The sequence below is a fragment of the Asterias amurensis genome, chromosome 13 (assembly GCF_032118995.1).
Source record: "Asterias amurensis chromosome 13, ASM3211899v1".
Lineage (NCBI taxonomy): Eukaryota > Metazoa > Echinodermata > Asteroidea > Forcipulatida > Asteriidae > Asterias > Asterias amurensis.
In genome coordinates, this window is record NC_092660.1 from 4,145,584 (window position 1) to 4,161,258 (window position 15,675).

General features: G+C 39.5%; 1 protein-coding gene across 1 annotated transcript in view; it reads left to right on the top strand.

Annotated features, from left to right (window-relative positions):
- The window catches only part of LOC139946496 (zinc finger SWIM domain-containing protein 6-like), a 67,645-nt gene that overhangs the window by 24,772 nt on the left and 27,198 nt on the right, over positions 1 to 15,675 (top strand). Inside the window, exons 2-4 of the mRNA XM_071944175.1 lie at positions 1,293 to 1,655; positions 6,875 to 7,023; positions 8,090 to 8,240. Of these exons, the coding sequence (XP_071800276.1) occupies positions 1,293 to 1,655; positions 6,875 to 7,023; positions 8,090 to 8,240 (663 nt within the window). The remainder of the gene's footprint in view (positions 1 to 1,292; positions 1,656 to 6,874; positions 7,024 to 8,089; positions 8,241 to 15,675) is intronic.

Below are 15,675 nucleotides of genomic sequence, written 5' to 3' on the forward strand. Positions count from 1 at the left end.
CAACTCGACCGATCCAAGGCAACGTGTTCCTTTAAATCAAGGTTCTCCCCATGATTGTCTTCTTCGCAAAAACTGTCAAGAGAAATCCTAAAAGAATGCTCAAGGGCTTTTAAAACCAAGATAAACATTACTTAGAAAACATTCAGAAGGCCTTGTTTCAATTCTGTATGCTTCTGCCAAACATCGACAAAATTGGGTCCAGAAAGTTTTTGAAAAATTCTGCAGAAAACCCTGCACATCGTTTCCTTGTTCTGTTTCAGTTTGTTCACAGACACTTCTTGTCAACAAGTGCATGTATTTGGGAAAAAAGGTCTATATATTTAGAAATCCGATCACAATTAAATTCAGGAGATATCTCCTTTTAGGCAAGTTCCCGTTTCCTGTCATTCTGTAGACAGATTTAAATGTCACAACCCCTTGTGTATATTTTTTTGAGATGAACATTATTATTTTTCCATTTGTCTGATGCCATCAGGCTTGCCCCATATGTAAACTGTTTTGTTTTACAATTAGATCACTGTCTAAACTCTTTGTGGTGAATAAATATGTTGTCAAAAGCAAGTTTTGTTGTTTTTCTATTTTTGTGCACCATCCCTTGTTATGGCTCGAGTCTTAAGGTAAGCTTTTGCAAGGTTTTTATGTACAACATAAAGACACTGCATTGGTCTGGACATCACGCATAACATCACCCAGGTTGAAATCTAATGAATCACGGAAACCCTAGCGAAACCTTGGCAACAAACAGTGATTGTCAAGTATCCCTTTAGGTTCGGCCAGCCATAACAATGTTCCGTCTTGCCGAAGGGCGAGGAAGTTCCTGCTATGAGCTTGAAGGGTTCTCCCATGAACCTTGAAAAGTCTTAATTACTAAGGTTGGGAAAAGCCAGTAGCCTGCTGGGGTCTGCGGTGCTCCAAATGATTAGAATGTAACGTGCTGTGAAACACTTTCATGTAATTAGAAGTGAATGTACCAGTAGAAAGAAACTGTAATTAAAATAGAATGGCTCACAAAGAAGTAAAGAATGGCTCAAGGAAACATAATATAAATAGACACTCAACTTCCGTTACTTGTCGTAAAATCCATTGCAACAGTCATAAAGTGCCATCAAACATTCTCCAATGGTAAATATTAAACTATTCTCAATCGCTTTTAATTTCTGTTTTTGACTTTTTTTATTTCATTTTAGGATTCCCTTTAAGTATGACTGTTACAAAACCCGGTAACCAACTCTACAATAAACATGTTTTACTTCATTTTGATTTATGTTTTTTTTAATTTTTTTTTTTTATAGGATTCCATTTAAGTGGGACAGTTACGGAACCCGGTAACCAACTCTACAATGAACCCGAGCAAGTGCATCGAGTCTCGATCAGCTTTGATCGCTGTAAGATCACCGCTGTCACCTGTACCTGCGGCAACAGAGATATATTCTGGTGTCAACATGTGGTGGCGCTTTCCCTTTACCGCATTCGCAAAGCGGGTAGTGTGCAATTGCGACTGCCAATCTCAGAAACTTTACTCCAAATGGACAGGGAACAGTTACAGAAGTTTGCCCAGTATTTGATAACCGCCCACCATACTAATGTCTTGCCAACTGCTCAACAGCTCGCTGATGAGATTTTGCAATCTAAATCCAGGATCAACCAACTACCAGGTAAATATATCAATTCGCTTGGTCTTAAGTTTTGCTTTACGATATTCATTTCAAATGTCTAGATAGGTTTTAGCTTGTCCACAAGTCAGGGAATAAAAGAGTGGCGACATGGTCTTTTACATTGCCATTTAAAACCTTTTATCGCACAGGCACGATCCTGCCAGGTTTTAAACTGCCAATAATAAAGTCCAAGTCACTACTTTCTTTGCCCATTCTTAATGCCCTTTTCAGACCGGTATGCTTCGTTTTTAAAAGGGCAAGGGCACCATGGCATTTTCTCCTCGGTAAAGGGCACCCTATTTATGAGGAAATTGTACATTTCTACTAGAGGGGCTAGAGGGTTTCAAGGGCACCAAGGCAATGACCAGGGGGTGTGAAGGCAATCACCTTCAGGCCTGCGTTTTTGTTAAAAGCGTAACAGTAAAAGAAAAACTGTAAGTGATCAACTTTCAGTGAACTTGTCTATCTGTTAAATTGTTTTTAAATATTTCCTTCAGGCTGTTTGTTCAAGGGTTAAATTGCATGCTGCTTTTCATGGATATGTGTACTCGCTCATACTGCTAATTATGGATTTAAATTGAGAACCATATGTATTGAATTGATTGCATTGCGCGTTTATTTGTGCCGCCGAAGCTTGTGTGCCAATATATGCTAATGGTTACAGCGGCTCCGGCTATGTCTTTATCAGCTGTTAACTACAATGTAAACATGGTCTTGTGAACACCTTTCAACCAATCGGACTGCCTAAACTGTCTTTGGTATTTTTTGAATTGTGGGTCTTTAACCAGGGTAGAGTAAACAGGGCCCAATTTCATAGAGCTGCTAAGCACAACAATTTGCTTAGCATGAAATTTCTTCCTTGATAAAAACAGAATTACCAGCCAAATTTCCATTTGGTGCATACTGCTTGTTACTGGTATTCAGCTGTTGTTTGCTTATCCTGAAAATCAAGTGGAAATTTGGTTGGCAATCCCATTTTAACCATGGAAGAAATTTCATGCGTAGCAAGTTTTGATGCTTAGCAGCTCCATGAAATTAGGCCCAGTTGTGTTTTAGCTTTCTCTCTGGTGTAATGATATGATTCAATGAAGTATAAAGTTGTTTAGGATTTGGTGGGAGGAATTTGGTGACAATATTTCATGTGGATTCATTTTTAAAGTTAAACTCTGCAAAGGACTCTTAGTGTTAGCCAGAAGGGTGTCTGGGTGACTTTTGGACTACAAATGTGTTGAAAGGGAACAGTTCAGAACACCCGGTTTTAAAAAGTTGGACACTATTGGTAATTACTCAAAATAATTATTATCATAAAACCTTTTTTGATTGTGAGTAATTGGGAGAGGTTGATAGTATAAAACATTGTGAGAAACAGCTCCCCCTGAAGTGAGGTAGTTTTCAAGAAAGAAGTAATTTTCAATTAATTTGATTTCGAGACCAATTAAGTTACTATTAACTTAGATTTAGAATTTGAGGTCTCGAAAGCACACAACTTCGTGTGACCATGGTGCGACAAGGGTGTTTTTTTCTTTCATTAACATCTCGCAACTTCGACGACCGATTGAGCTCAAATTTTCGCAGGTTGGTTTATTTATGTATATATGTTGAGATACATTAAGTGAGAAGACTGGTCTGTGACAATTACCAATAGTGTACACGGTCTTTAAGTTTCCAGCAAATTTGTTTTTCTAAATCCTGGCTAAATAAAACCTTGGCTCGAGTTGAACCATTGATTTCACATCATGGAAAGAACCCTGTGTACATTGTGCAGTGCACACATAGACCCACATTGATCCTCGGGTATAAAGTATAGTCGGTGACCAATTACACACTGCCATCACCACAGTACACAACCATGTGACCCTTGAATCCCTAACACAAATTGACACTTTATTATTCTGGAGTTACTCATTCACATGTATGTATAAGAAACCAGTGTTAACCTAAACCTGAACCCATGGTCAGTGTACCCTAGTGTGTGTGATGTACATGGGATCCACACACAATGAATGGTCAATGCATCAAATGTTTGTGGTCTCCAGTCTCTTCATGCCTTTTATACCCAGTTCTTGGAAAATGCATGAGTAGGAAAATCCTGGCCATTTATTAGATTTTAGAGGATGGTATCCATTATATGGTTAGTAATGAATGCTCACCATGGGGCATTTACACTACTTGGGCCTTGGATGGATCAGTTTACTGTCTGAACTGAACATGTAAAAAGGCAGCCATAGAACTTGCCTTTATAACGCAAGGTCATTGGTCCCTCTTTGGTTAACTCTATAGTATAGGATGTAAAGGCTTAGGATTTGGGGGCGGGGCAGAGGTTTCCGATGAATGTCGTAGAATCAGTCACTCAAAACCTACGTGGTTTGATCAAAACTTTAGAAGGAATTTCACCACATCTTTGATTGAGTGCGTCAAATTTCTTCGTGAGAGTTTTTGACGGGATTGGTCCCCGGAGTGACTGTGGACTGTCACACCCAACACTATACCCAACACCCACTAATCCTCAACACTCTATGCTCGCCATGTGCTAAAGTCACCAGAGTCTGCCTCCTCTCCACTGGTTCCGATCTTCTGAACTTTTGACTTGCCTGCAGGGTGTAAGTAAAGCACAGCCAGTGTGTGCTCCAGTTGGCAGCTATGGATGATCCAAATCAGATCTGTAGAAAAATATGTGGCTGATCAACTGCAGGCCTGATACTTCACGGAGGCAACGAAGGCGATTGCCTCGGTTGCCCCTGGTCGTACAAATTTACAATTTCCTCATACGGTGCCCTTTACCAAGGAGAAAATGCCTTGGTGCCCTTGTCCTTTCAAAAACGAAGCATACCGGCCTGCAACTGAACACCTCATCACTAGCAAGCTAAAGTATGGCTAGGCTAGGAGTCACAGTAATCTACTGTGAGGCTCTGGGTACCGGTACAGGAGACCACTCGCGGTTTGTTTCCCCCAATCTGACATGTGTCTGACAATCTTAAATCCCAGTTGTGCCAGCTGCTGAATACCAAAAGCACACACACAAACACTCGCCCAGTCTTTGTCTTTCAAAAATCAACCCATGCCAGGTTGTTGAATTACCTTTTTTTTATTTGCTTGTTGGCAGGAGTATGGTAAACTGGTACAATGTGCATTAATTAAAACTATTTTATGCGCAGGTACAGCGGTAAATGTAGGCGCAACGACAATTGAAATCAAGGTCATCATTGTTAACGGTTACTATGATTGGGGGCGTTGTAATTGGTTGTCAATGTACGTTTGTGTTGATGGTTGTGAGATATGCAGGTATACTCACAGCAGGCCTGTATGAAAGGGCAAGGGCACAAAGGCATTTTCTCCTTGGTGAAGTGCACCCTATGAGGATTTTGTACATTTCTAGTAGATTTTTGTTCTACTGGAGCATTTTAAGGGCATCAAGGCAATGATTAGGGGGCACCAAGGCCTAATGACGTTCTAGGTTATCAAGTTCTATTTTGCTAGTCTATAGATAGATAGATAGATAGTTTGTTTCTTTTTACATTCGTGGCCAACAGTCAAATTACAGTAAATATTACAATACATACAAAAAAGTTTACATACAAAAATAGTTACTTATAAAAATATACAGCAAGTTTATATAAAAAAATATAACGCCATTGGAGGCTATATTAAAATTTACAAAGAATCGTGAACAAACCACCATCAAAACACACACACAAATGAAAGTACTACCTATTAAGTAAATTAACAGAATAAGGAATGGGACTTTTACAATTTATGGCTGAATTTATTGTAAGCTTTTGGTCATACTAAACCTTTTTACTGGACATCTCAAGGTCTGTTGACTAACTAGAGCCTTTATTTGGCATGCTCTCACCACAAACAGTCCCTTTTTAAGGGGACATAAGCAAACAGATTCTGAATTATCCATTCTAATCATATGGATAGAGACTGTCTCCATGCACTCACTCTTGGCCAAATGCTTTTTTCGTCAGAGCCGATTGATTAATTTCAATGCGTAATGCCAGTCATCTGCCAAATTACTGTCTTTATCTATATAAAATATTAACCCGTCAACTTATGAGGATACACTTTAGTGGGGACGCTCTTCAATTTCTTCAGTTGGTGTGAGATTTTACCGTTAGAAAATGCAAAGGAATGAAATTGATTGAATTCTATCTGAAAAATTCAGTAGCCATGTTTTTTTCTTCCTTCTTCTTTAAAATGAAGATGGACCCTAAGAGCAATCCAGGCATGGGCTAAGATTTCCTGAAGCTAAACTCATGTCAAATTCATATACAGACAAAAAAACAAATTAAATCAAGCTGCCCGAGATGGCTAAATTTATTGTAAAATTATACCACTGTGAGCAAAGTGCATCCACTGTTGCATTGCTGTTTGAATTCCGTCAGCGTTAACACGGCGGCGGGTATAGCGGCGACGACTGCCGAGCAGTAGGCAGCTGCGTAGCCTCTTCAGCCCCATGCATAATGGAGGGACGTGTCAGGGACTGTAACGGCAGGAAGTTTGGTGACTTATTCACGCTGCCCGAAATCCAATATCTTTCCCCCGATGACAAATGTACGCCGAATAAACCCTCAGCTGCAGTTGTGTGTGCTGTTGAAAATGCTTACCATATGCATACTGCTTAGAATTACCATTCCCCGTAGTGTTAAGATCTCGTGGAAGGGTACACACAGGAAGCACAGGTCTCCCATCTATAATGGCTGCCACTAGCTATTTAAACTCAATGCTCGGCCGGCCTGTATGGAATGACAAATGTCTACCCAGCATTCCTCTCACCTGCTTCTTCTGCTGGTGGTCTCTTTAAACTTGTGACAGTCACCGCAGCGTTTGTCAGCTGCTTTGTTTGACCGTTGCTTCTTAAGGCCCTCTGCTGCTTATTGCCGTGCCATTGTTTTGATGACAATAGGTTATGTATCTTCAGTATGCTAAACCTCCACTGAAGAAACACATTGGGTGACATTAACATAGTTCTAATCAACAAATAGGTAGGGTGCCAGTATAAAGGCTACGGTACAATGACATTTATAAATAAAAACCATGTACACTGTAGTAAAATTCTTTGTTGTGAGGGTTTAGATCAATGGCTTAGTACCCCAAACCCCTTAGTACCCCAAACCCCTTAGTACCCAAACCCCTTAGTACCTCAAACCCCTTTTCCTGGATCCTGTACCGGTACCTCTAACCCTAACATTTCTGTACATACTTTTTCCCTACAGGTGCACCTGACCCAACGGCAGGTGCAAGCATCGATGATGATAGCTGTTGGCATCTCGATACGGAGCAAGTCCAGGAGCAAGTTAAGTTGTACCTCCAACAAGGTGGATACTACGATTCAGAGAAACAACTCAACTCACTATTTGCCAAGGTGAGAATTTAAGCAATGTGTCATTCAGAAATAACTCTCTTAAAGGATGAGAAACTTCAGATTTTGTTTATGAATGCAGACTTTTTTTATACATGTTTTTTGAAAAAAAGTAGGGAATGTTTTCTCATTGTATACATAAAAACTGTTCTTTTATCTGTTTTTTTTGTGGTGATGCCTGACAATCCTTTTTTCAAATTATGCTCATTGAAATTTGTAACTCCAGGGATTATTAAAATGAGGAAAATGTCCTGAAACTTGGACCATGGTTTCAGACATTTTAGTAAGTCATGACTCTCACCCCTCAATTTTGGAACAAGTTGCACTTTCAGTTTTTCTTCCATGGATTTTTACTTCAGCGCTACAAATGTGCACACATGGTTTGTATGATGTTTGTATTGTGTCTAGAGTTCAAAACCAGAAGTCCCTTCAGGAAAAGAAGATGTGAAACTGTGTCTGCAATGTATGTTTCACTTTCGTTGAGTGTAGTATGGTTTGGAAATATATGACTCCAATCGCACTGGAACGTAGAGATAGCATACACAGTTAAAAACAATCGGTCTTGTTTATTTATTACGTTAAGAGCAACCAGGCCTGGAAGGGCACAGAGGCCAGGTAGGGCATTGTCTCTCTTGTCCTTGTTCTTGGTGCCCCTTGGCCTTCTCAAGTTAAGCCCGGTTCATACTTCCTGCGAATGCGATTGCGAAGCGAATTTGACGTGAATTTGACGTCACAACCCTCCTTTCGCACCAATAGTTGAGCGGAGTTGAACTGCTGCGAATTATGTGTTGCGAATTTGTGACGTCGACATTCGTATCGCATTTGCATTCGCAGGAAGTATGAACCGGGCTTTAGCCATAGACTTTAAGACTTTCCAGTGCAATTGCCCTTTGCAAAATAAAGACGGCCTTGCCCTCTCGAAGAAGAGACTCCAGGCCTGAGTGACCTACAATGTTGTCTAGAAGATGGGCGTGTACTGTAGCTGTTATAGTTGTTGTTGAAAACACATCCCCGTTAAGACGAAATTGAAACTGAACGATGTAATTTTGTTGTTTATTCCCCAACGCAGGTACGGGAAATGCTGCGAGTACGAGATTCTAATGGTGCTAGGATGTTAACGTTAATCACAGAACAATTTATGGTGGATCCGCGGTTACAGCTTTGGAAACAGCAAGGGACACCGATGACAGATAAACCAAGACAACTCTGGGATCAATTGGGTAAGAATCTATGTTTATTCAAACTTTATTAATTTTGGTTTTTACCAATATATACACTGATGTGTGTGTTAGCACTGTATACTCATACTATCCCGAGCTCTGTGAAAAAAACAATGTGTACTCGCTGCTAAAATATAGGACTCCAACTGGCTCTAGCCAACTGGGGTAGCCCAGTAGTCTAGAGGTAAGACACTTCTTCTAGCATGGCAAATGTATTGGGTTCATATCTCACCTGAGTGATATGATTTTTTTTTCACAGAACTCGGAAGTATACTGAGTATACAGTGCTTAATACACATTGGTGTAAGGGTTGAAAAACATAATATATTTTTCTTTATCCCCGGGAAAAATCAAACACTTTGATTTTGGCTGTGCTCCGTGGTCATAATGGGTTGATGTGGCTGGCAGCCAAAGGTGCCCTTGCATGCCTGCTTCTCGAACATGTTGTAGCCGCGTCCTTCGCAATGCAGCTCTGAGCAGCGAGTAAGGATGATTAGCCCCCAAATTTTTATTATTATAACAAATTTACTCTATAAAATTTAGTCAGGAGCATAGTTTTTTGTATCTGCTTAAAGCTGTATAGATGCGGAGTGGTGTTGAGTGAGTCTCGTACAAGGTCATTTGTTTTGTAGCAGTTGTTTTGAAGCATTGAGTAAAACCAAAACATTAAACACTTCCTTTGGGATAGATATATTCAGCAATTTAATTAATTCTTTGAAAAACTTACAAAATTTTGTAAGCATGGTCGCTACAAATACATTAAAGATACAGTTTAGTCTATTTGCTAAACAGCTTTGGCGAAAGGCCGTAAAAATGATATCCGTTTATCCTCAAAGTTGTGCATGAATCTATCAATAGTAATGTTCCAGTAAGCTTTCTATCCGGCCACATTATAACTGCTCATTAAATCTGGACTTTGCGGAAGTCATTTTCAGCCACGTCAGAAAAATGTCAAAACAACACAAAAGTGTAAAGGAAATGCATGATTGTTTTTCTTTGGAGTATCAGCGTCTTGTCTTGGGGGAGTAGCAATTACTGAAAGGAATGGGGAAAACATAAATTGAGTTTGTCAATTGGGACTCATCTGTCCTCGAAACTGCATTAAAGTCGATGTTTATTAACTTGTTGTTGTGTTTCCAAGAAGTGTTCAAGAAAACAAAAAGTTAATAACAAGACAAAAACAAACTGGACAACCTTTAGTTTGTGGTGTTTCTTCCATTGTAATACAAGACTGGACAACCTTCGTAAGCTTAATGATGTTTCTTCCGTTATTATTCAAGTCAGTATGACGACATTTGCTCATAACGGATGTAGAATCATTAGTTTGTAATGTTTCTTCCATTATAATACAAGACTGGACAACCTTAGTAAGCTTGTGATGTTTCTTCCGTTATTATTTAAGTCAGTATGACGAAATAAGCTCAAATGGATGTAGAATCAGTCTCAGGAAAACCTTTAGTTCATTTCCTATCAGTTTGAATAATATAGGATTTGAGGCATTGCATGGTGAGGTATCAATGTATATTTGGTTTGCGGTAACCCCATTTGTGTATCTACTTGCCAGGTAGAGTTGTTCTTAGAGAACTATCTTGCTTTATTCTACTTGCCTTTTAATAATGTTTAAAAAAAATTCTGTTTAAATTCTCTGGATACCTAACGTGACACAAACATACATCAATCTCCTGTTTTTGTGTGTGTTTAATATTAAAAAAATCACATTGTTGAGGCCATCCCCAGTCTCTTTCAGTTCCTTTGATCCAAAAGTGGGTACTTGGCAGGAATAAATCGCTCGGTGTGAGTGCAGTTATTGAAGCCTTGGTTAATAAGTACCATTCCCACCAGGAACCAACAACCTAATAATATTTACCCCCAGTCGGAGAGAGAAGAGTGTGCGGACGCTGGCTCACTGTTGCCGAGTTTTGAGCGTATAAAGTGGCGTGCTTATAGTACTGGAGTATTCTTCTGGAATGAGCTTTAGTCATCACAGAACTGATGGCCTCAGTTTGCAGATTATTTTTAATCAGGATAACAATTGTGCCGGCACTCCATCTGTTTTGTTTCTGGCGTTTTCTGTAAAATCCACAGGCGAGTTTGAAGAGAAACACAACAATTTGATAAGCTAAATGAGTTATTTAAATCATATAGCCAGGTCTGATACTTCACAACGGACACGATTGTCTCCATGCCCCCTGGTCATTACCTTGCAATGCGCCAGTAGAAATTCCTCATAGAGTGCCCTTTACCAAGGAGAAAATGCCTTGGTGCCCTTGCCATATTATCAAAAACGAAAGCATACATGCCCGTATGGCATTATGACGGTGAATATTTTCTGTATCAACAACAAAACTAAAACGTTACATTTCAATGCACAATTTAAAGGCCATAGTGAAGTAGAATTGATCCGTAAAGCACAACGTTCGTCTTTGTTCCATTATTCAACCAGGTGCCGAGATCTCTATTATATTGCTTTAATTACTAAAAAAGAAGAAACAAAAAAACTCGATACACAGGGATCGCTTTTATAGAATGTTGGCATGGCGATGTATAAGATGTAGGGCTACCAATGACCCAAACCTTGAGGTAAAGAATTGAAAATCAATCTCTTGAAAGGTTTGGAACGTTGAGGACAGGTTCCCTGTCAATATTACAATCCTGTGCTGGTAGCTAGGCTACTTATTTTTGTGTCATCTGTCAACTTGGCTATGGCTGTCCGGGGACTGAGCGTATATTTGTGTGATGATCAGTCTTTTGTTTTCCATTGGCTACAGTACTAGGACTGTAATGGTGGCTCTTGAAAGGTTCAAGGCAGTGGACACTATTGGCAATTGTCAAAGACTAGCCTTCACAGTTAGTGTATCTCAACATATGCATAAAATAACAAACCTGTGAAAATTTGAGCTCAATCGGTCATCGAAGTTGCGAGATAATAATGAAAGAAAAATAACCCTTGTCACACGAAATTGTGTGCGTTTAGATGGTTGATTTCGAGACCTCAAGTTCAAATCTGAGGTCTCGAAGTCAAATTCGTGGAAAATTACTTCTTTCTCGAAAACTATGGCACTTCAGAGGGAGCCGTTTCACAATGTTTTATACCATCAACCTCTCCCCATTACTTGTCACCAAGTAAGGTTTTATGATAATAATTATTTTGAGTAGTTACCAATAGTGTCCACTGCCTTTAAAGGCATTGGACACTTTGTGTTAATTGTCAAAGACCAGTATTCTCAACATGCATAAAATAACATGTTGGGTCGCTGAATGTTCCAAGCAGCTTCTTACAGCTCCGTCGCAAATAAAATGTGCTAAGCTTTAAAGGCAGTGGACACTATTGGTAATTACTCAAAATAATTATTAGCATAACACCTGTCTTGGTGATGAGTAATGGGGAGAGGTGGATGGTATAAAACATTGTGAGAAACGGCTCCCTCTGAAGTGCCATAGTTTTCGAGAAAGAAGTAGTTTTCCATGAATTTGATTTCAGGACCTCAGATTTAGAATTGAGGTCTCGAAATCAACCATCTAAACGCACACAACTTCATGAGACAAGGGTGTTTTTTTCTTTCATTATTATCTCGCAACTTCGATGACCGATTGAGCTCAAATTTTCACAGGTTTATTTTTGTTTGCATGTTAAGATACACCAACTGTGAAGGCTAGTCTTTGACAATTACCAATAGTGTCCACTGCCTTTAAGACGGGACAAAGAGATAGAACCCCTCCCCCCTTGTGCTAAATAAGAAACATCTTGCTTTCCTTCACAATTCAGAACATAAACCCAAACTATGTCCGTGGTGTGTATTTCGCCCCAAGATCTACTTTTAGAAGGAAAAAGAGTAGAATTTTGTTCCAGTTGTATCTGGGAGTGTACTGGTAATATAACCTTAAGGCATACTTGAGGCCTAGTCAGGGCAGTCTGTGGTTGACCACAAACTGAAAGCATATTCTCAGTATAAACCAAATCTCATATCTTAGGTCACTTTCCACCATATAATACTACCCAAAATTGCCCTGCTCCTATATCACTAAAATCCTTTATATACACCCTGTGGTTACCGTGGTAATACCCATAAAAGATATGAAACAAAAAGCTGTTCCATTATCCCTAGAGGGGTGGTGATTCATGGACACCATGCTGTTTATTATGGACTAATCCAGATGCTGCCCAGATCACTCACTGGAGTAATGAATCACAAACGGTCTCTCTCTCAATCTAATATTGAAAGTACATGTAAGTGCGATTGATTCGTCCCACAGTTACATAACGGTGAATCATGCCCATTTCTTCAGGTGATGTTGCAGAATTTTGGATTGTCAAATTCAATTCGTTACATTTTGTACAATTCCACTTTGTCTTTAAGTCCCAGTGTATGAGTCAACCAGCCCCGGCCCCTTCCTGTAATTATGTATTAGATTGAGAGAAAATTATCTCCAAAAGAATTCTGTAATTGATTCTGGTGATGTGACAGAGCTGATGTTTAAGATTCCGTTGATCAGATCTGGAAGTTGGAACTTATGAAATGTCGTAAATGAGAGGTCCAGGATGCCCAACTCCAGTGCTCAATTTTAGCTTAGGGTTTCTTGCTGTTAATTAATGGATGTAGAATGGCTCAACACTGTCTGTTTTGTTTGCATCACTGTGTATATAATGTTGAATATCATACTGTTAATTTACCGACATACATTACACAAATCAGGCCTGTTTTTAGTATACTCTAGCCTTATTCTCAATCCTGACTTGCAAAAAAAGTTAGTTTATGTGAGGAAAACTCAAAGTGAAACTAAAGGTCTGGGGAATAATGTTGCTGAAAAGGCAGTAGCCAGAAAGACCTATTTATGTAGGATGCACATGGCCTCAAAGCAGTCGTCTGTTTCATGATATAAACACACAGTGGAGTAAACAAGCTGGCAGTGACTGAAGTTGAAGCCGTTATTTAGGTCAGTCAGAAGGCTGGCAAGTGACATGGTGACCTACATTAAATGAGGTGTTTGAAAAGACCAATGTCTATTATTGTGGTGTCCTATTCACGGTCATAGAGAGCTGCCAATCAGACAAGAGCGAGAGAGAGAGAAGGAAAAAATGGCTCGTAGTTTGGTTTACTGAGAATAAGTTGTGTACATGTTGGATGTCAGAAAGAGAAATGGAACTGGAGGATATTACTCTGCTAGGGTTGAAACATCATGCCATTAACTATTTTTTGGGGCACGTAGGTCCTTTTGTTTTTTGAGCAGTTTGCAACATACTATTTTTTTCACATTTTAAAAATAATGACAAACAAAATGCGGGGACTAAAAAATGGTTTAGAATACATTTCTTTTAGAATACATTTCTTGAATGTGATTATGGATTGATTAAGCACAGAATTCCCTGCTTTCGCAAGCGCTGACCCTTTGCTTTGTTAGCAGAACCCCGGTGTCTTGGCTGATGTAAGCCTTTCTTGGTTACTGGTGTTACACTTCAGAACGCAAAATATCTGTTGCGTTTATTTTGTGTCCCTACGTAGTGCGTTTATTTTGTGTCCCTACGTAGTGCGTTTATTTTGTGTCCCTACGTAGTGCGTGCAAGTCTTAAGCAGCAGACTGTGTTGGGTGACCCATTAGTAGATGACCAATTTCAAGTACAATGTGCGTCATGTTACGCCCAAAGACGGACTGGAGATAGGGGCTGAACGATCCCACAGCATCCCTCCTTCTCCTCCACCCCCCCCCCCAACCAAACAAAGGACTTCATTATTGCTAACAGTTCTATTCAACCACAAATAATTGTATTTGTGATTATCAGATCATACCCCAAGCACCATAGACACATGAATATGTATGCCGCCCTTTAATCAACTCATACCATTCAGTGGTTTGTAGGAGGGCAGAATTAAATATCCAAGCCAAGTCTCTTAAGGCAATTATGCTGATGAAGTTCAGGCCTTATTGAAAACAAATCTGAATTCATAGATGTATCAGATGATAGTATTACAGATAGACTATAGCTTTACACGGCACCAAGCATTTCGGACGGAGCCGTTGGAGGATTTTCTCCAAAGCAAAGTCTTGTGAATACCGACTTATAATCTACATTTAATAGCGTTTGAATGTTGTGTTCTGTTTGGATGTTCTTAACGTTGGATTTTAAAGGATATAGAGGGGGGATTGGGTTTCAATTATCCATGTCTGATCCACGTCAAATGTAAGGTATAAGACACAAATGATGAAGGTATGAGACACAAACGATGTGGAGCGGGATAATGGCTCTGCTGTCATTGTTGCTTCCCTCTCCCAAGTTTTGTATGTCCGGTGATTTCCCATGCTGATATCGGGTTCATCTAGATTCATACACATTAGCTTGTAGTACATTATGCATCCAGTCGCTGGGCTGCCAACCCTACTGATGCAGAAACTTCCCTGACAATAAAGCCCGGTTCATATTCCTGCGAATGCGAATGGGAAGCGAATTTGACGTGAATTTGACGTCACAACCCTCCTTTTGCAGCGATATTCGCAAGTGAGTTGAGCTCAACTCAACTCAGTGCGAATTTCGTTGCGAATTTGTGACGTCAACATTCGTATCGCATTCGCAGGAAGTATGAACCAGGCTTAAACCAATCTCTCCATACTCTGAGGAAACAAATTTGAAAATCTCCACGATTATGGAAATGTTGTTCCTGTTTGTGTGAAAGTAATTGTAAATATCTCCATGATTGTTGGACAAAATCTCCCTGATTGCAAGATGCAAATGTTGGCGTTTGCAAAGCACACCTTGAATCCTCTTTATTTGTTGCTTTTTGATGGGATGCTGAGGTGTACCTCAAGTTTCCAAGATATGTTTCTTGAAACTGTAAAATTGATTCATCAGCACGAAAATATTGTTTCCTTCTAATATACAGCCATTTTGATTTCTCAGAATTTTTTTTCCGGATTTCAAGATTTTCTCAAAATCTTCTTGAGCCTTCCAATATTCTTGAAAAAGGTAAAGCAGTCCCCAAAGGGAGAAAGAGATCACCCAAATTGTGTCCAAACCTGTAGTGTTGAATTTCTTGTGATGCATAGGGGTTGTTAGAGTCAGTTCAGTCTGTAGACCACCTGAATTGTAACATCTGAGAGGTTTTGGGGTCTAGAATAAGTGGGGATTCACGCCTGCAAGCCATTTTCGTGAATTTCTATTTCAGTCAAATCTCATCGTTGTAAAATAGCACTCACATTACATGCTGGTTTGAAATTGTCAACATGTTTTATCTCTTATATTTTATCTCCCTTAAAATAGCCTGGATATAAAATTTAAAAAAAGTTGTGCTGAGATATGACGCTTCATTTTCGTGCGAGATAAGACATTCGTCGTTAAATCAAGATGCAAAATGGGAAACTTTTAAAGGGGCACCAAAGCTAACAAACGAGGGGCCATAGGTGACCTTCAGGTATGTTGAGACAGAGTTATGAATGTGGCTGG